The sequence below is a fragment of the Nyctereutes procyonoides genome, unplaced genomic scaffold, assembly GCF_905146905.1.
Source record: "Nyctereutes procyonoides isolate TBG_1078 unplaced genomic scaffold, NYPRO_anot_genome, whole genome shotgun sequence".
In the NCBI taxonomy this organism is placed as follows: domain Eukaryota; kingdom Metazoa; phylum Chordata; class Mammalia; order Carnivora; family Canidae; genus Nyctereutes; species Nyctereutes procyonoides.
In genome coordinates, this window is record NW_026575035.1 from 18,120,743 (window position 1) to 18,136,725 (window position 15,983).

The following is a 15,983-nucleotide window of genomic DNA, read 5'->3' on the forward strand; positions in this document are numbered from 1 at the left end:
ACACCCACCCTTTATGCTGCAGACACACAGAACTACTCCCTAAGGGGTACACCTATCTCTTCCACATCCACTCCCCTCCCAACTCCATCTACTGCTGTGCAAGACTCAACCAGGCCATCACTCATTCAGGGAAGCCTTTTCTGGCCAAAACAGACTAGATGACTCCACCTACATGTCATAAGGTGTACCCCATACAAGGGATATTTAAAATACACAGAATATGCTGGTAGTAATGGTGGTTCACTGCAATGAACCAAGACCAAAACCGTGTGTGTGTGTACACATGAGTGCATGTGTGACCGTCTTTCTCCAAATCTCCCTTACGCTCAGAAAGAGGAAGAGTGTGTCCTATTTATCTTTGCTTTCCTAGTGCCTGGTCAGGTATGTTCCTTACCAACTTTAGCAGATCAATTTAACTAAAGAGCGCAAGTAGCAACAACAACAACAACAACATACACACACACACACACACACACACACACACACACAGCCCTTATGATATGCCAGGCGCTATTCTAAAGTGCTTTTCTCATTAACTCATTTCAGAAAACCCCACAGAGATTCTATCTTTATGATGAAAGAACTATGAAGCTCAGTAAAATGGGACTAACATGCTACCAAAATAGAGTGAGACTTCACGAGTTTTCAAAACCAGTACATCTATATACTTCCCCTCCCTCTTCACCAAGTTCTTTCATTTCCTCAGACTTATCTCCCATCGCTGCTGGTAAGACCGAGATACAGAGCCACCCACTCCTGAAGCCCTTCCAACCCTGGAAGCAGCACATTATTCTGGGGAGGGTGCTAGCAGTTTGAAGGGCACTGTCCCTCCACCAGCTCTATTTTCATTTCACATTTTATCATGAGAGCAGTCACACTGGTGGACAGCTGGATGAGCTCAGCGTCCATAGCTTAGTGACATTTAAGTCACCACTGCTAGACCAGGCTCTAATGTGCTTTAATTGTCTCCTGTGTGATCAAAGCACAGACCATCTTCATGAGAACCCAGGAACACAAACTCTGTATTTGGAGAATACATGTTATATGGAGGGAAGTGCTAAGGACATTCCGTACCCTGAAGGGTTCGTATTCAGCCTTCTGACCGTAAGAGTCTGCAATGAAGGCCTAAGTGGAAGTACCTAAAATGGGGTGGCATGAACTCATTCCACTGAAGACATGGCACAGAGATAACAATTTTTTTTTTTTTTTTTTTTGGTGAGAATGAGTACAAGCTTTTAAACAGGCCAAGGGCCAGAACTTACTAGATATCTAGCTAGCTGCCCTGATTTATTGCAAAACAGAATGCAGTTAAACATTGATCAGCATCAGCCTACGGATCTAAGTCCTCAAAAGAAACCACATGTGATGAGAAAATGGTTAGTAAAGGTCTGGACACTGGGAGGGAGTTCTCAGACAGACACTTCAGATGGGGTAAGTTAGTGAAGATTCTCATCACACTGGGAAAAATCAACCTTGAGGCGTGGGTCATGAAGATTAATCAGATTTGCCTTCAGGGACTCAAGCCAAAATGTCATACTATAATCTTTTAGAAGAAGAGTAAAAGGTATGGAAAGATATCCTTATATTTTATATACTCAAAAGGTTTTTTAATGAAGAATCAAAACTAATGGATGGGAAGTGAGAGAGATGTTCCTGGCATGGGATGTTTGCGGTGCGCTGTAATTCTAAAAGATCCAGGCTGCCAGAATAAAAACTGTAATAAGCTGTTAGAGTCAAGGGCCCAATGGTGGTAGAAAGAAAAGCATCAAGTCTTTCAACTTGAGAATTTTTTTTTTTTACAGATTTTATTTATTTATTCATGAGAGACACAGAAAGAGAGAGAGAGGCAGAGACACAGACAGGGAGAAGCAGGCTCCATGCAGGGAGCTCAACGCGGGACTTGATTGATCCTGGGTCTCCAGGATCACGTCCTGGGCTGAAGGCGGCGCTAAACCGCTGAGCCACCCAGGCTGCGCCATGAGTAGAGGATTTTCCTCTAAGTTTTTAAACCTCAAAAAAGAAACGCAAAAGAAAAAGAGACAAAGTACTAAAAGCTTAAAAGTGTCAATTAAACTAAAAATAAAATATGAAATCATCATGTAAACTTAACCCAACAAAACAAAAATAAAATGTTTAAAGAAAGTCCTTAGACTTAAATTTATTTAATGGCTAAATTCGAATATAATAAAATGCAGGTGACAGAATAAACTAATGATGAAAGAGACAAACTGCGCAACACACAATAAACACACAGGCCAACTCCTTCCCACGAAGGCAATCAGAGCTTGCCAGGTGAAGGCCTGGGTGTGCTCGGGAGACTGCCCACCCCCTGGGATGCTCCACAGGGCAACCCTGGGCAGATAGCAGCCGGGTGGGAATGGCGGGGTGTGACCAAGACCCTTGACCTGCACACTTATGCCCTCTGGCTCCCAGCAACTCTGCCAGCCTGGTGCCACATGGTTCCCTCCAAGTGGGTACCTTGCCCCCTCAGCTCCTAAACTCTATCCATAAATTCCTCACCCCACTTCTGAAGATGGTTGAGAAAGAGAAAGAGGAAGAGCAGAGAAGAGAAAAGGAGAGAGAAGGGGAGGGAATTCTATTTTATTTCTGAACAACAAACATAAGATTTCACTGACAAATTAATAGGCTTTTTTTTTTTTTTAAGTTCTCTGAATGTCACTGGCTGGAACACCTCTAAGACATTTAATGTAATCTAAATTGTTACCTTAAAATAGCTCTTCGAGCACCAAGTACTCCTTAAGAACATTAACTATGCTAAATTTTTAGAAAAGATACAGAAACCTAACTTGCCTTCATTTAAAATGAAAGTATATTTCAACTCAACATGCCTTACCTTTACATTTTACAATCGAACTTTCCAAGGATGAAGAAACTGATGGTCAGACAGGCTACATGCTCAGCCCAAGAAGTGGCATTGCTAGGACTAGAGCTAAACCTGTCTGGTTTCAGGGTCCACGTCTGAGTCCTGGAACTGGTCTGAAGGCATCTAACCTCCTCATAGAGATCTCCATAGAGTCCAGTGTGTGCCTGGCCTTTTAGGGTATCCCTCAGGCCTTTGGAACCTTTGCTGGTGAATGTCTTCTGTTACTTGGGACCATGGGACCATCTCTGGGTAGCCTTCCAGTACCACCAGAACCCTATCTTGATGATAGCTACAGAGTTGCCCCTTATTTAAAAATGAATGAGAAAGAAGGAAGGAAAGAAGGAAAGAAGGAAAGAAGGAAGGAAGGAAAAAAAAGAAAAGAAAAGAAAAGAAAAGAAAGGGAGGGAGGAAGGAAGGGAAGGAGAGGAAAGAAAAAGAGAAAGAAAAGAAGAAAAGAAAGAAAAGAAAAGAAAAGAAAAGAAAAGAAAAGAAAGAAGAAAGAAGGAGGGAGGGAGGAAGGGAAGGAGAGGAAAGAAAGAAAAAAGAAAAGAAAAAAAAAGAAAAGAAAAGAGAAAGAAAAGAAAAGGAAAGAGTGATAGAAAGCCTCCTGAAGGACCCAAATCCATTTTTAATACAATGAATATGCTCCAGATGGGAGGAAAAAAGACTCATCATGCAGTCAAGAATTTTCATGGAAAAACTAAAGGTTGCTGAGTTATGGATTGAATTAAGATCTTCCAGTAGCATGGAAAAGAACACTAGTTAGTTAATACATTATCTCATCACAGAAGCTCAACATAAACATTAGCCACTGTGGCTATATGACACTGCCTGGCACTGTTCTGCAACATAAGAACTGAATAAATCAGACATTACAAAACTGATGCAAAAAGCACTCGTTTACTATAGCATATTCTTCCAAGTGCCAAACAGTAGGGCACAGATGTGGTTCCTTGTGCATGTACTAAAAATGCCACTCTTATTTAGCCACAGCGTTCCCGTGATCCTGGAAGGGGATACTGGTCTAAGTCTGGCAGTTAGAACCCCATTCCCTAGATTCATAATGAGCTTCTCTGATCTGCCAGCATGGCCAATACAACAAATGAGACATTCTGCTCATCCACATTTTAATCAGGTGCTACATATAACTTTCTCTAGTTAACATTTTTATTTTTTTTAATGTTTTTAAAATGTGAGACAGAGAAAGCATGGGGTGGGGGGCAGAGGGAAAGGGAGAAGCATGCTCCCCACTGAGCAGGAAGCCCAACTCAGGACTAAATCCCAGGACCCTGAGATTGTGACCTGAGCCAAAGGCAGATGCTTAACCGACTGAGCCACCCAGGCATTGAGCCACCCAGACAGAGTGGGAACCCACCCAGAGTTCCCCTCTCCTAGATAACATTTTAAAGCTAGGCCACGCAGACTTCTCTGAGAAGCTAAAGGGAAGGCTGGCGTTTTAGATGGCTAATGATGCTCTCAGGGTGGCTTTGCACAGCACCCAGACTCAAAGGGGCCCTTACCTGGGCAGAAGACACCTAGCAGAAAGATCTTTGTATATCAAATGACAAATTTTGCCTTTGTATAGGTCTTCATACTTTTCAAAAGCATTTTCGTATATAGTTTTTAATAATTATTTAAAAATTAAGCCCATGATTTCTTCTGCTCTTTATCTTCCAATTCTAACATCACAACCACATGTTCAATGACAACATATATTTCACCCTAAAATTCCACTTAAGAAAGTCTTCAAGGGGGATCCCTGGGTGGCTCAGCAGTTAAGCGCCTGCCTTCGGCCCAGGGCGTGATCCTGGAGTCGCAGGATCGAGTCCCACATCGGGCTCTCTGCACAGAGCCTGCTTCTCCCTCTGCCTGTGTCTCTGCCTCTCTCTCTGTGTCTCATGAATAAATAAATAAAATCATTAAATAATAATAATTTTTAAAAAAAGAAAGTCTTCAAGGGAATGTATCTCCAGAAAAATCCCCCTTTAACATTCCACTACCACCCTGAGCTCCTTGCCTCTCAACTTTCATCTGATGGGTGCAATGAGAGCTGGAGGTGGAGTCTATGCCACCCTTTTCCACATCCAACCACAGTGGCAGCCAGCCACCACTTTCAAGTCCACTCCAGCTCCCTGGACAGGCAGAAACAAACTTTTGCAGACCAGTGTGGTCCAGTCCTGCATCTAGCACAGGGCAGGAGTTAGCAAGACCTGCTTTTTAAGGGTCCATGTTGTTGGGCATTCTCTTCCCCCAAGGACTATGAACCAAACCACACGTGGCTAATGGTAGTACGGTCTGTACTAAAGAGTGGCTGACAACTACTCCCTCCCTGCTCATTCAGCTGATTTAAAACAAATCAGATAGAGGAAGGATGATAATGTGGTCTATCACTGGCAAGAGAAAGACTGAGACGGTCATCCTAAAGGAAAAAAGGATTTCTAATTAAAAAGACCCAATGGCGAGGTGCCTGAGTCACTCAGTCGGTTAAGGCATCCGACTCTTAACTTCGGCTCAGGTCATGATCTCATGAGCCCCGAGACCAGCTCCATGGTCAACAGGAGTCTGCTTCAGATTCTCTGGCCCCTGCCCCTCCCTCTGCTCACATGCTTTCTTGCTCTCTCAAATAAATGAATCCTAAAAAAAAAAAAAAAAAAGTCCAATCGGCCTCTTTCAAAAAGAAGATAACCTTTGAGACCAGCAGAGAAGAGGGCACCTATCTGGTCCCATCCCTGACCTGCAGCTTGGATTTAATGAACCACAGACCTGGCAGGGCAGGCCAGAGAGCAGAGATGCACAATGCCCACAGGCACCTTCTCTCCCTCGCTCCTCTCCAATACTGAAAGGGCTCAACACTCCACTTTGTGGTCATACATTAAAAAAAATCTGTACCCTCTTCTGCAGGCAGAGTGTCCAAAATACTTAATTCAGTATTTCCAATTATCCAATGCTGTGGGTCAAAATTGAATCATGGAACATAAAAGAAAAAAACAGAAGGAAAGCTGTGGGTTTAATTTATTTTATTACCAAATACCTGAGGGAGAGGTATCTGACTCTCCAGGTTTTGTGTACTTATTAAATAAAACTAGTTTAATGGCTTGCTTTTGTGTCTAATCTCTACAGAGAAATTTTACATGTAGAAGAGCACACTGTAAAATATATATTAGATTACCAAACTACACCGCTGTTGGGCTTGTTGGCAGAATAAAAATATTCTGTGGGTTAAAATGCTTTCTTAGATCATAATTGAGAAAACAACATCTGAAAAGCAAAATTCCTCAGAATAAAGTTACCACATAAATATTAATGATAATGATAGTGTGGTTTGCAAAACAAACAAACAAAAAACCCACTTTACATGGTTTTGGTATTTCGTGTTTTTGAAAAATAAGAGCAGTATGTTGACTGTCCATTTTAAAATAAAATAATTCATCACTCTTAATTGAGAAGGTGCATTTTAGTTTCCTGCTAACTTTAAATGTTGGGGGGGGGGTGGAAAATAGCAAGGAAGCTGCACCAGAAGCAAATCTCCACGGCTTCATTTAACTGGCTTCATTTAACTGGCGCTTCACTAGTCAAGTCACAATCTTTGGCCAAGTTCCCTTCTTTATGTCCATTCAAAGAATCTTTATATAGCTAAATGGACCACTAAATCCTTCAAGAGTCATTCAAAGGAAGCGCTTCCTCCAAATTCTCTCATTTCACAAGGCCCGTGCATACACAACAGAAAACACATTGAAGAGAAGAATGCAAATCCTATTTCAGCTACTTGAATCCTTCCATATGCAAAATGGCACCCCCTCCAGCCCACAAATGTCTTAGCTTTTATTTTCAATATTTACTGCCAATATTTGAAAGCTATAAGGACACCTGGGGAGAGCACTAGGAAAAAAAAATGGGTAGAAAAATATATATTTAACATACAAGGTAAAGAGGAAAGAAAGATACATCTCTAATAGAAAAGTGGAATGAGGCCCATTTTTCTCATTTTTAAGATTTTAAATGTCTTTTCCTGAAATGCTAATTTTTTTTTTCTGTTTCCCTACCATTCTATGTAACAGCTTGTGGATGGATTCTTTTAGTTATCCTGGATAGAAAAGACAAATATAATCATATTTTGGTTGCCAAAAGGGTCAGTTTGCTGGGCATGGCCACAAATTCAATCCACTTTACAGAATGAAGCAGAATGGCAGGTAGTGAGGACATCCTAAAGGCACACAAAATCAGCCCACTGATAACAGCCACCCTTTCTAAATGTCCTTTATTACCAAGAATGTATGAATGATGCAAAACAAGCTCTCTCCCTGCCACAGACATAATGCAGAGCAAGCCAGACCACCAGTGGGTCACTTCCATCACCACTGGCACAGAGGGCAGCACATTTCTTTGTAGAACGTCACCAATTAATGATACAGCATACAGGGATGAACAGGAAAGATGTGTGAGTAGTTCTACACTAAATTTTTCATTTTACTTCTGTTTATTCCCTTCTATTTCAACCCTCTGTAGGAAAATTATTTTCTGTATAAACAAATTCATCAAGTTAACTTATTCAAGGATGGAAATAACTGGTATCACATAACATTTTGCAAAACAAAATTGCCACTGCTGTATTCCAGTGCTTAAAAGCAAACTGCTATGGCAATTCAACCCCAGTGCTAACATAACCCAAACCCCCTATTACCTTCATCACTGCATATTCAATTTACATAATTATTCTGCTATGCTATTCAGAATTTACATGTAGTTGTATGCATTCCACTTATCTGTGCTTCAGGGATGCTATTTCCTTCCTAGACTTAGCAGAACACAAGACCACAACTTGATGTACTCCATTCATCTGGCCAATAGAAACTGGCTCAACAAAACAGTGGGTTGGTTGGTTTGTTAATCTACTGAAAATCTCTGTTCAATTACCATATTCTTGGACAGCCGGCCCCATCTGACCATCGATGACAGGAAAGCCACCCAGGAATGTTCTCACACACTGTTATAAACCAGCAATGGCCTGACGAGTGGTCAAGGCACCAGGGCCAAATATCCCCAGGCCCCCTCAGCATGGCCTGAGTCGTGGCCACGTTATACCATCCCCCATTCTGCATGCACATCTCCACACTCAACAGAAATGTTCTACTCAATTATTTTTATACCACTTGGGGAAAAACAGCTATCACTTATAGGAGGCATTCACTGAGACTGTTCGTCTAAAGCAACACAGAGGGGGAGAGATGTACCAAACACTCTTCTTGGGAGAAAATAATCACATGCCCTTTCTCCTACCAAAGACATGTGACTAATGCAGAGCCATTACTCAGATTCAGCAATGCCAAAAATTTACTCTGCAGAGACCATTCAAACCTCAGGGTGAGCAGCTGGGAGCATGCAGATGAGACCTACACTGGAGCTTTCTCTGGTGGGTAAAGATAGGGCCTCTCTCTGTACCAAGGCAGCACAGGTGCCCAGAACAAGTTCCTAACACTTGCTTACAGTTGTTGGGAAAATTTTAACAACTTTCACTGTTAAATACAGCATTCATTTTAAATATCTGCCCTAACATATCCCACAAGAGACAAGGATAGGCTAAAGTATGTTTTTTATTTTTATTTATTTATTTATTTATTTATTTATTTATTTATTTATTTATTTTTTAAAGTATGTTTTTTAAAGACAAGACTAGGTCAATGTAGACTCAGGACTTGAACATAATATACTTGGAAATTTATGACAAGACCCAAGACACAGTGCAGGTTTTTTCTTCTTTTTTTTTTTTTATCAACGTTTATCATTAGGTGCCAGATTAAAAAAATTAAAGATAACAAACCTAAAGGCAGATAGACTGTGAGGCTAAAGCTAGTCTTGGTGATATATTTTCTGAGTTCTAGGAAGGTTCTTTACAACACAGACTCTTAGGGATGCCTGGGTGGCTCCGCAGTTGAGTGCCAGCCTTCAGCACAAGGCGTGATCCTGGAGTCCCGGGATTGAGTCCCACATCAGGCTCCCTGCATGCAGCCTGCTTTACTTCACTCTCTGCCTATGTCTTTGCTTCTCCCATTAATAAATAAATAAAATCTTTAAAAAAAAAACACACACACACAGACTCTTATATTTCAAGTTTTAAAATAATAATAATAATAATAATTCTTTTACAATTTTGCTGCAATTTCTCCTTGAAAAAAATAAGCACATTTCTACCTAATCAAAACCACAATACTTAGCTTTTAGGGAATTATAGTTCTAAAAAACCCTTGATAAGTCAGACTAAAATTCTAACATCTTTCTTGCTCACAACCTAACACTTAATGCTGTACCTACAAAGAATAAGTACTTAATGAAATATTTAAGCAAATGAAAACAAAATTCATAATGGGTTGTGGGTTTAGAACGGTGTTCATAGGGGAAAAAATAAAGGTTTTCAATTAAGAAACCACATACTGAGGCATCAAAGAATGTTCCTAAGTAAATGCAAGTATTAAGTTATCTATAAGATTGAGTCATTGAATAGAATTCAGTTATTTCGGCACCATAAAAAGTACCGATGACAAAAATTTTTAAATGACTATCATATAAACTTTCAAAACTCAATAAGATAGCCTATTTGGGGTTATATAGATATTTTTAGCAGAAGTTGAAAATCCGACTTCACTCTTCCTTTGCAGGGACATCTCTGTATTCACAGAAATCATCTCTTCTCTGTATCTGCACATAAACACACAGGAAAGACTACAAGACAAAGGTTTACAGGCCAGCGAGCTCAAAAAGTTCAGGTCAAGCATGTCTGTCACAGAACTGAGGATGCATGTGTACACACACGTGTGTGTGTATATGTATGCACATGGGGGTAGGAGGTGGAGTGTGTTTTCTAATGAAGTTTGCAAACAGGTTCAGATTAACCAAGTCTGACCATACTTCCATCTGGAAACTATATTTTCTAACATGAGCCATATTCTGAAAAATAGATTCAGATGTTTGGAATTGGTTCAGAACAGTTGTAAGAAATGTTCAGTACAAATGAAAAAAATTAGTCTTCAATGTCTTCTCCTCTCAGCTTTTCTTACTGAGTAAATATGCCTTCTGGGGGGTCAGAGTTGGTGGGGGAAGTACAGAGGGAAGTATGGAGTGGAGGAGGGTATTTCCTAGAAGCTAAAGCGCATGCTATTCTTGCATGCATATCTAATGGATAACTGCTATTTGATTTCTCCCACGTTGCCCACTAGCATTTCAACCCTGCCCCTGGAAGGCTTACTCCGCCAAGTGGAGAGAATTAATTCTCCTCTTTCAACTTCTGGGAAACAGGGCTGAAACGCTTAGTGAAATATAGTGACCTATCTTGCTTCTGTAATCCTTCTTTCCCTGTTTTGCATTGTCCTTGAAAATGAGGTTGCTGGTCTAGGCTTACAAATAATTAAGCTGGTAATTTGGTTCTGTTTGCTCAGTGACGAATTTTCACAAAAATACACGCAAATGATTTTAAACAAAGACTTTTTACCCAATGAAGTCGAAAATGTACCATCCAAACAAACAGTTTATAGTAATTGATTCCTAAACTTCAGAATGTACAAACAAAACTCTTAACTTTTTAGTTTGGGTATCAGAGAAAGGAACCCCAATGGCAAAAATCAAAGTGCAGCCCCTCTGCCCCACCCCCACCCCCAGCCCCTTTCAAGGGCTGTGACTGAGGTGCTCATTTCTACACTGTTTGGAGGGGGGTGATTTCTACCCACAGCCTACCTTGACTTTTTGCTGGATTTGGGTTTTGGCGTGGCAGTTTTTGCTTTCTTTTCCTTTGGCTCTTTGGGAATCTTAGGGGCTTTCGGGGTCTTGGGTTCCTTGGGCTCTTTTTTCTCCTTGGGTTCTTTCGGCTCCTTCGGATCTTTTTTTACCTTCGGCCTTTTCTTTTTCTTTTTCTCTTCTTGGGACCCATCTAGTGAGTTCCTATTTAGTTCTTGGTTATCAACCCCACCAGGGAAGTCATCTTTACCAAAACTTTTACTGGGATCCTCTGCAACAATGTGGTTGTTTTTCTTTTTCTTCTTCTTCTGCTGTGGCTGCTGTTCTACAGACGGCAGGTAATCATCACTCTTCACTAGCTGAGCGTTCGGTCCACTAACCTGAGTCATATCCGGCACTGGTTTCTCCAGAAAGGGCTCCGATGGAGAATGCTAAGAGACACAAATAGGAATTGAAATTAGTTTATCATTCTTCAGATCGATGAAAGGAACTGAAAGTTAGTAGTTGATGCTTCTGAAACTTTATACTCAAAGTAGCAAATATTTTACCAACTATGTACTTTTAAATCTACCTTTTTCTCTCATCTAAAAAACAAGAAAGCTTTTACATAAATAGTTAAACAACAGCAACAACAACAAAAAAGGAGGGTAACTTAGCAATACAGTAAAAATTTTAGTTCAGGAAGAAAAATAATTCTCATTTAGCTGTCCATTTCTTAGCAGCCCCCTCCGTGTGTAGGTCTTGGTGAATGACAAACAGTGGAAGAAGCTTAACCCAAAGAACGAATTTAAATGGAATTCTTTTATTAAAGATATATAATTAAGCCGCTTTTAACAAGAACAGGTATACAGAGCACTGTACGATTCAGGTACTGTGAAAGTTTGAAATCCAAGTATCACACACAAATCTTCCATGGTACAGGCCATTTCTGATTTAAATGACATGAAAATACCAAATTAAAAATACATATCCAAATTTAGTGACTTCAGATTAATTAAATTTCTTGTACTAATATGAAATGCAGAGGGTGTTTTTCTTAAGTTACTAAAGCTTTACATTTTCACATTTCACTGAAGAACAGAAAATCCAAGTAGTTGAGCTGGTAAGCCTTGCAGGATATTTTTGATATTCACAAGGAATGTATCCAGAGACGGGCTTAAATACAGTAGAGAATACCAACAATCAGGATGGGGTGCTGAGTGGTCAGCTGAGATCAGAGACAGCTCAAACCAGCACAGGGGTAGAGTATCATCTCTACTGTAAATTCGGATATCTAATGAACCTTTGTATTTCAACGAAATACTTTAAAATGTTGTATCTGCAAATGTTACTCAGGTTTTTTTTTTTTCCTTTTTCATCTGTTTCTCCAGATACTTAAGAGTAAATATAACAGAAACAGCAACAATAATGGCAGCTAGTGTTTGCTGAACAATCTTACTATGTGCCAGGCATGTGCTAAGCACTTTACACTCCTGACACCAGCCCCAATTAGGAACTGAGTATGGACGCTGATGCTCTAGTGCTGAGCCCAAGAAGTTACAGGCCCACCCTTCTGACCACATCACCTCCAAAAAGGAGGCAAGAGAGTCCAGGTCCAGGTCTGCAGAAGACTCGAGAGTAACCCAGAAGCTACAGCTTACCATAAACAGGGTACTTTAAATTAGATTCCAGTATAGTACTGAGCATCTATTTCATGCCATGTACTGAGCTGAGTGCTTTCAGGAGTCAGTTCACCTGACTCTCACAACAAAAATGTGGCAATCTGCCCCCATCTTACAGAAAGGAAGTAAAGTTTGAGGAGGCAATGTGATCACTCAAGGTCACACAACAGGAGACAGAGCTGTGATTTGAATTTAGGTTTTCTAAACCAGTGTTCTTTGGACTCTCTGCTTCTCTTGAAATCTTGCATATGGGCATCCTTCTGGGAAAGGCTCCATGGGTTTCATTTGATTTCCAAAGTATTCAGTGACAGACCCCCAAATTTTAAGACATCACTTCCTGAAAAAGCTTACCAGGGTCACTAAAGAAACCCACATAGATGCCTGGGTGGCTCAGTCAGTTAAACTGTCTGCTTTCAGCTCAGGTCATGGTCCCAGGGTCCTGGGATCAAGTCCAGCATCAGGCTCCCTGCTCATCAGGGAGTCTGCCTCTCCCTCTGCCCCTCACCCAGCTCATGTTCAAACCTGCTTTGTCTCAAAAATAAATACATAAAATCTTAACAAAAACATAATAAAGAACCCCACATTCTCCATCTGCACTAGTATATGAGACAGAGCCCAAAATTATGAGATAAGAGACACAAATTCTAGTCTGGGCCCTGCCATCAGCTTTATTACCAGTGGAAAATCATTTCACTCATCCAGCGTTCATTTTCTTCATCTGCAAAGTGAAAGGTTTGGGTTAGATGATTTCCAAAGTCTCTTTCCAAATCCAATGGTATTGGAAAATCTTAAAATACATATTGCTCTTTCCTAGTCACAGCTGAAAGAAGATGAACCTGAAAAAGAGTAAAGCTATACAGAAAGAGAAAGAAGCAAGGGCAGAAGTCTGAGGAAGAGCACAGGGGTGGGAGTCCACATGAGCAGGTTTCCACACAGGAAGAGCACAGCTAGCCAAACACTGAAAAAGTTACCGTGTGCCCCACACTTCTCCCTTACACACACTCTCAATAAACGTCAACCAAGGTGCTGTCCATGTTACCATCACCTGAGAATTCAGAGTGTCTGGTTTAATTGTGTGATTAAACTTCAGTTGCTTAAGTTGTTACATATTATTTCCAAATGTTAAATAAAAAGGAAAAAGCTATATTTTTTAAAAAAGAGATTTAGAGATCAAACTTTTTTGGGACAAACTATTTTTTCAGGAAAGGGAAGAAAAAGTATTTCCTGGAAAGGGAAGGAAAGAGAAAAATCTACCAGTAAACAAAGCTTAAAGCTTAGAATGGTGAATTAATCCCAGGTATATGTACCTTGCTTTAATCTGCATGGCATTAACCCCAGTAACAGAGTGCTAGCTTCTAATGAGAAATACCTGGAACACATTTATGGACTAGAAAAAGCACAGAACATCTATACAAAAAGAGTGAAAATTTATCTACACATTTTAGCGTACAAATGATTTTAGATGCTCCTTTCAGTAATAAATGAAGCCATAAATTAGTATCCCTTAAAATTTTTAATCTTCCGTAAGAAGGAAAAAAACATAAAGATTAAATACAAAAAAAGGGATTAATCCTGTTTGATATGCAGCAGAATTATGTTTTGGTACTATATGAGATAGGGTGAAAAAGGTGCTCAGAAATATTATAGTGTTTACCAGACCCACATCTCCTTAAATCTTTTAGAGAAAAGCTGTTTTTGTAAACATTTAACAAAGAACAGATGGCTTGCCTTAATCATGTGGGGGAAAAAGCCTGGAGCTCACAGTAATACCCTGACAAAGTCTCCCAGGCCCAGCCATGCACCCCCCGCCCCATGCATGGTACAGTCTTCCCTAATGCTATTTAATTTTACAGCGGACATTTTCCCATCAATTCCCACTGCCTGACAGGTAATCAATGCCATTAACATCTGATATTACCATATAGGGCATTGCTAAAACCTCTCATTTATTAGAGCAAACGTGGAGAATGTTAGATACCAAAGATATTTTTAAATACAGACTTTCCACATGTTTTCTATCATAATTGGAATAGTAAGGACTATGCCGTGGACTTTTGGAACTAAAATAGAATGACTGATACTTAAAGTGTAAATAAAGATGATTCAAAGCGTGTTTGTGTCTTGTCCAAAAAATTACCATAAATTAATCACTTTTATCCTTAACTCCATTGTTCAAAATGTATAAACTACACAAACACACAAACAAGTCACCATATGTAAAACAGCAGAACAGATAGGACGCAAAGTTAACCAAAGGAGAGCTGAGATGAAGGAAGGGAGGGCAATCCTTCTCTTACCTTTAAAGCAAATGAAACCTAAAATTCTCAGGAGCTTTCCCAAGGAAAGGAAAAAGTACATAAGAAGAAACTTTTCATTTACCTCAGGTATGCTTTTCATCTAACATTCACCAGCTTTATCTGGCTTAAAAGCTACCTTATTTACTCATGTTTTGCCTTAATTATATTCCTAAAGCCTCAACCTGTTAGCACTGTCAAGTAACAGGAGTGAGCTGCGTGATATTAACACTGTGCAGCATTTCCAACACAATATCGTATCTGCAAACTAACAACATTCTGTAATGTAGGGCACCTACAGACGGATGAAGGTTTTATTCACTGAGTGATACAAACAAGCCTAAAATCAAAATGCTACTTTAGAATAAAGAAAAGATACTTCCAACTGGGCAAGAGCAAGAGGACACTTTTGGGAGACACATCCTTTACCTGCAAGTTAAAGCTAAAGGGAGGTTCTTGTGCTTTTAGAGAAATGGAGATTCTGGTGGAGAAGCTGCAGGCCACGTAAGGCTGAAGGAACAACAAATTCAAGCCTAAAACACACTAAACTAGGATTCCAATGATTTGTAAAAATAGAAATAGTAAGTCCTTAAGATTGCAAAGTACTGGGCAGCCCTGGTGGCCCAGCGGTTTAGCGCTGCTTTTGGCCCAGGGTGTGATCCTGGAAACGCAGGATCAAGTCTCACGTCGGGCTCCCTGCATGGAGCCTGCTTCTCCCTCTGCCTGTGTCTCTGCCTCTCTCTCTCTCTCTCTCTCTGTGTCTCTCATGAATAAATAAAAAATCTCAAAAAAAAAATTGCAAAGTACTACTTGTTTCCTTTTTTTTTTTAATGGCTTTTGAAACACCTCTTATATCGATGCTCTTCACTTTCATTTTTCCAGTATTCCCTGGGTTCTTGATCCCTTGGCATTCTTTTAAAAAGTAATTCCAATATGAAAACTGAAGCTCAATCTTCAGCCAAAACAGCGTTACAGGGTTCAAAAGTATGTTTAGCAAAGGCTCCATAAGTCCTGTCCAGTTGAGACTCTAATATCCTTTTCTTGCCAGTGACACTAGTAAAAAGAAGATGCACTCAATATATGGTGCCCAATTAATTTATCCATTCAATAAATATTTGGAGATGTAACAGTAAACAAGCCAGCCACAGTACTGGCAGGGGGAAAGCAGAGCACTTGAGCTAGGCTGACACTAGGGAGGCTTCCTGAAGAAAGTCACCCAGGTGCTGGGCAGAGGTTACTTCCTCCATAGACCCAGCCTGAACAATGAGTTATACCTGAGACCAGGTAACTGAAAACATAAAAATGTATGACAAGCAAGCTTGTGAAGCCCTGTTAATGGAGGAGCAGACCCAAGAGGAGCAGATACTAGTTCTAATGGTCAAGCAATATACTTTTCAACTATGACTATTTGATACAAAA

The 15,983-nt window shown here is 40.1% G+C and overlaps 1 protein-coding gene across 4 annotated transcripts in view; it reads right to left on the bottom strand.

The window, feature by feature from the left end:
• CHD7 (chromodomain helicase DNA binding protein 7) overlaps positions 1 to 15,983 on the bottom strand; it is a 192,213-nt gene that overhangs the window by 74,770 nt on the left and 101,460 nt on the right. For all 4 annotated transcript variants that reach the window (XM_055318220.1, XM_055318221.1, XM_055318218.1 and 1 more), the window contains exon 3: positions 10,610 to 11,040. In XM_055318220.1, coding sequence (XP_055174195.1) covers positions 10,610 to 11,040 — 431 coding nt within the window. The remainder of the gene's footprint in view (positions 1 to 10,609; positions 11,041 to 15,983) is intronic.